This window comes from Rosa chinensis, chromosome 1 (assembly GCF_002994745.2).
Source record: "Rosa chinensis cultivar Old Blush chromosome 1, RchiOBHm-V2, whole genome shotgun sequence".
Lineage (NCBI taxonomy): Eukaryota > Viridiplantae > Streptophyta > Magnoliopsida > Rosales > Rosaceae > Rosa > Rosa chinensis.
Window position 1 is genome coordinate 56,314,519 of NC_037088.1, and position 4,894 is coordinate 56,319,412.

At 37.2% G+C, this 4,894-nt stretch overlaps 1 protein-coding gene across 1 annotated transcript; it reads right to left on the minus strand.

Annotated features, from left to right (window-relative positions):
* Nucleotides 1-1,808: 1,808 nt before the first annotated feature.
* LOC112178477 lies at nucleotides 1,809-3,580 on the minus strand. The gene is made up of 3 exons (XM_024316622.2): nucleotides 3,304-3,580; nucleotides 3,023-3,128; nucleotides 1,809-2,439 (listed from the first exon to the last, which is right to left on the minus strand). Exons 1-3 carry the CDS (start codon nucleotides 3,334-3,336, stop codon nucleotides 2,294-2,296), a joined length of 285 nt encoding a protein of 94 aa, XP_024172390.1. The 5' UTR covers nucleotides 3,337-3,580; the 3' UTR covers nucleotides 1,809-2,293.
* Nucleotides 3,581-4,894: the final 1,314 nt, after the last annotated feature.

Below are 4,894 nucleotides of genomic sequence, written 5' to 3' on the forward strand. Positions count from 1 at the left end.
TATTCATTCTTGATCTGGTACGAAAATTAACATGGGCCTGTTGACCTCCTTTACTGGGCTGGCTGCCGGATTGATCCCCAATGTGGCAAATTACACAGGCGGGTCAACCCAAGATGTGTTATTTTGTCGTTGTAGCTCTGAGGTGTGGGTTTTCGCTGCAGGGCCAATGTAATTTTAGCCCAAGTAATCTAGGCCCAAGCAGTTTGGTTGTCACTTTCTGTTTTTGCATCTATTCGTCTCCATCAACCTCATATGTTTTGTCAAGACTTTTGTCAAGAAGCTTTCAAAACTCACATCTCAATGAGTGCTGCATCCACATCCAGTGTTGCTATGGTGTTATTCAAGGGCATTTCTAAACCACAAGCTAAGGAATGATGCAAACCAGCTTAAATTGGAACCGTATACTAAATTAGTCGTTAAACAACATATTACTATACAGTCAATGACATCACATAAGATCCAAAGTTCCAAACACTCTTTGTCATGCCAGAAATAGATCATTTCCTTCAAGGCTGAGATGAGTAGCGGAAATGACATTGATTACCTTTGTTCTTCAAAGCCAAGTTGAGAACTTTCAGAAAACAATAGAGGAAAAAACAAGCAAACAAACAAAATCAATGACAAGGAAAAAAAAAAAAAAAGTGTATGATTAGGACGAGAGCATAACACAGTCCCCACATTATTTGCTTCATTTATTATAAACTCTGAAGTCTGACCCAATAACACCATAGAGACGCATTACTATTTACTATAGGACAAGGCTGATGACAATTCAAATCATATTTGTCGAAGGCGAACTTTCTAGGTGTAGGTCTTGACCCACATGCACTCCACGTTAAACTCACAAAAAGAGCTACAAAAGCACACTCTACTAAAATGAATATCTGCCATACGTACAGCTATGTTGTTCTACCATACAATGTATACTCATATATAGAGGCTAAATAAATTCAATGGATAATATATCTTATCCCATCTTTGTTAATTTTTCTTAAGGTGGGGATAATTTGACTTAGTTGAATGCATCAACTAGACATGACGTTGTTGAATAAACAATTAAACAAACTAGACATGACGTTGCAAAAAAAAAAAAACCTATTTTGATTTCGCCACGAGTCATACATGTATAAATACTGAAATGAGTCCGATCCATAAATATAACACACCCTAATGTATATTATACACATGCAATAGTCATTATTAGTAGTAAACTAAACATGCAGTCTTTTGAGAGGAATGACAGCAATTTCGACTACAAATGATATCATAACTTTGTTTGTAACTGCATGTGTCACATGTCACATACTTTCTCCTAATATAAATCAAGAATCTGTGCACACCTAATTAATAACCACAAATAAATGTCACATAGGGTCAATTTGTTCAATAATTACATGCACTTCACATGCTAGCTTTTTCGACCACAAATCAAGAATCAATGTATGTACCAACTATGAAATGTCATCAATTAATTAATGATCAATTTTAATGACTAAACATGGATAGATTTTTAGAAGAGTAATAGTTACAACGAGTACAGCTAGTACATAGTACAGCTTTGTTTGTAATTGTTTGTGTTTTACACTTCACATACCTTCTTCGAATAGAGTGGACGCCTTTTAACCATAGCATGTATGTACAATTTTATTAATAATTACATGCATAATGTATTTCACATGTTATAATTAACTTCTCCGACCACAAATCAAGAAAGTACGCACCAACTACAAAATGTGATGAATGATTCAGATTGTTAAAATAACTATTGCCCTAAACCTTAACATCGACGCTTCTAATCATGCAAGACAAGAACAAGAACATATTTCATTATCAATCAAATTCACTTTAACTGATGGAACATTACAAACTTGAACCCTTGTTTAATTCCAATGATATTGAATTCCTTCAAAAGTTCAAATGATAAGAATATCGGGGCGCCAGGAGTACTGATTGGTTGGTGCAATATAATAGGCTGAACAAGACGAAGCATGTGGGTGGGCAAATGGCATTGAAGCATTATTTGAAGAGGAAAGGGGAGGCACCAACCATGAAATATACAGATCCGTGCGCTTCCGTATTATTATTTCGTTAATGAAAAAAATATTTACGGGTAGGGGACCTCATGCAAATAACACTACATATATAATTATATATGATCGATGCTGCTGTTGTTCTTATTGGGTTGGGATCTGGTGATACGAATAGTTTGGCTCCATATAGATAGATATGATATATGTTGAAGGCTATCTACCAACCAGAAGCCAAGGTGAGATCGCTATCCATAGCATGTTAGCTAGTCGTCTGAATCTTTGGAGGAATCTGATATCATCTTTTTGATCAATTGACTTGTCTCTTCCTCAGACATTCGATCTTTTTTGTTCTGAGACACTGCATACGCCTCGAAGAACTCCTTGTTCTCTTTCTCCAGTTCATTCCACACTGCACATTCACGATGATCATTATTAGTATTTCACTTAATATTAGGGTTTGATGCCTAATCGATCACAACAGATATATTAACGGTCACAAAGTAAGATCACAGTGACCTCCACAAGGAGCTTGTTTATGTTTTTCACATGAGGAAAAAAGATTACAAAGTGTTTTGATTACTCGCAATCGAAATAGTGCTCCTAGTTGCTAATGGAAGAGTTGCCTTTCGAAAAGCTTTCGTTGTACGAATCCAATATGGTGGATTAATTCAGCTAGCTAGAGGTTTCGAAACTTGTTCAAGATCAGAGTTTAATAGGGCTTGATGATTTCATTTTGGAGCTCATGATATTATTTTATTTTATGTCAAAATTGTTCTGCTTAGCCTCAAAGGTTCTATAGCTCTAATCATTTACGTGGAATCTTTGAGTCCCCGACAGCCGATGATCATTACCTAATTAGTTACAATCCTGGTTGCACAGTAATTATTTCCCTGGTATAACTTCGCGGTTCCTTTTTCATGCATGAGATGATTTAAAAGGGAATAAAGAAGATCAGATGGAGGAGGCTATATCTATAAGGAATAAACACTAACCGGTGGAGGTGATGACAGGTGTGATGTTTGCATGCTTAGACAGAGCTTCCATGCACTCTTCTTTGCTCATGTGGAAGATCAAACACTTCTCTATCAGGTGCTGCACCTGTTTTTACAATCGATTAGGTCGCACAGTATTTTATATACACACAGTATTATATATATATATATATATATGTGTGTATATATTGTGTGTGTGTGTGTGTAAACCTAGCTAAAACTGAAAGATCGACCACAAACTAAAAGTTCAGGAATAGGCGTATCCAATAGCGATCACTTACCAGGTGTATGTATGAAGCAGAAGAGTCTCCCATGATCGATGTCTCTGTTTCTAGCTAACTAGCTGTGTGATTCTTGATCGATCAGAAGAAAGCTCCGAGTGTACAAGATCGAGAGGTGGGCAACAGCTGGGCGAGACTGTATGCGATCGAGACCGAGGATCGGATCGATCTTTGCAACAGTAGAAGTAATAGAGAGAGCTGTAGACTGTAGTACTATGAGTGAGAGAGTTCGCTGTAGTATGAATGATTCTGGAGATCATACCAGTACAATAAAAAGGAAGGTATAGAGAAGAAACGAAATAGTAGTAGGGTTAAAAAGAGGATCGAGCTAAGATGAGTGGCCGAGTGGGGTGGGGGAGAGGAGTAGTCCCACGTGGGAGATAAATGATCATTGGTTGGGAGGAGATTAGGGCAGATTGTAAATGACCATTTCTTTGTCTTGTAACTGTGGCACTATGCTCCTATAGAGGCAGCCCCGCTCTTGTCCACGTGATGTGTGGGTGCCGCCCTAGTCAAATCCCCTAACGAAGACAAGCCCACGTCACATGCCACAGTGGCAGCATCATTATATCCCCCATTGGCTGAATTTGTCATATAAATTACAAAGGACGTTTTCAAGTGCAGTGCCCGGCCGGCTAGCTAAGCTAGGGTTCTTGTGAATGTGATAGTAGTGCTCCGCTTCTCATGTTTTTTCTGTTTTTGTTTTAGGGCTTATATCATTACAAGATTTGCCCATACCATTGCCTGTCATGGAGTGATTGGAGGAGATGGATCGAGCTAGATCCTAGAGAGCACCAATAATAATCTTAATCACTCCGGCCAAGACGGTGCTATTTGAAAGTGTTAGCTGAAGGATTCTTTTATAGGTCTGACTCTCTTTGTCACGTAATGATAGCATACAATGCAAAAGATAAACATAATCATATATATAAACCATCGATGAACCAGAAAGGTCAAAAATGCATATGTATAAAATTTTGTATGTTGGCGACAACACAATACATTCTAATCACAGTATTCCACATAGCACCCATGCCCGTGAAAATTCCTAGCTCCGCTCTGTTTGTCTACATTGTATATGAAAAGTAGGACTAGTGTTAAATAATGATAAAAACAATGTGTATGCAATAAGAAGTTCTCTTGTCTTGTTCTTCCAAATAAGAAGAGCCCACTTCTGTGGGGATCACCAAACAAACTTTAGAACCTCATTCACTTTCAGATTTTTAATTTTGGTGCGTGCCCACTGCTTTCACTGTCTTTCAATTTATGATCGATTATCATTTCTATACATATATGTACCGATTCCTGCTAAAATTTTAGATACAAATCGATTCTTGAAATTGAAAATACTTGGATAAAACATTTTTCTGAGTTTTGGAGATTAATAGACTCGTTGCAATCCTTACTGGGTAGAAATCAAAAAATTCACATAGAAAACACAATTTTGGTTACGCAGTGAAAACCTCAATTTTAAGATTAAAAACACTGCGGAGCTCTTACTCTTGAGAACCCAAATAAAATTAATCAACTTATTGATGAATGATATGGTTATTTACAAACACATATAACTCTCTACGCGGCTACAATCTCT

Bases quoted from the DNA above. Each gene is read 5' to 3' on its own strand.
- LOC112178477 (XM_024316622.2), bottom strand. From the start codon at position 3,336: ATGGGAGACTCTTCTGCTTCATACATACACCTG. The intron at 3,129-3,303 runs GTAAGTGATCGC...TTGTAAAAACAG, and splicing joins CTGCTTCATACATACACCTG to GTGCAGCACCTGATAGAGAA. The intron at 2,440-3,022 runs GTTAGTGTTTAT...GTGAATGTGCAG, and splicing joins ACCTGTCATCACCTCCACCG to TGTGGAATGAACTGGAGAAA.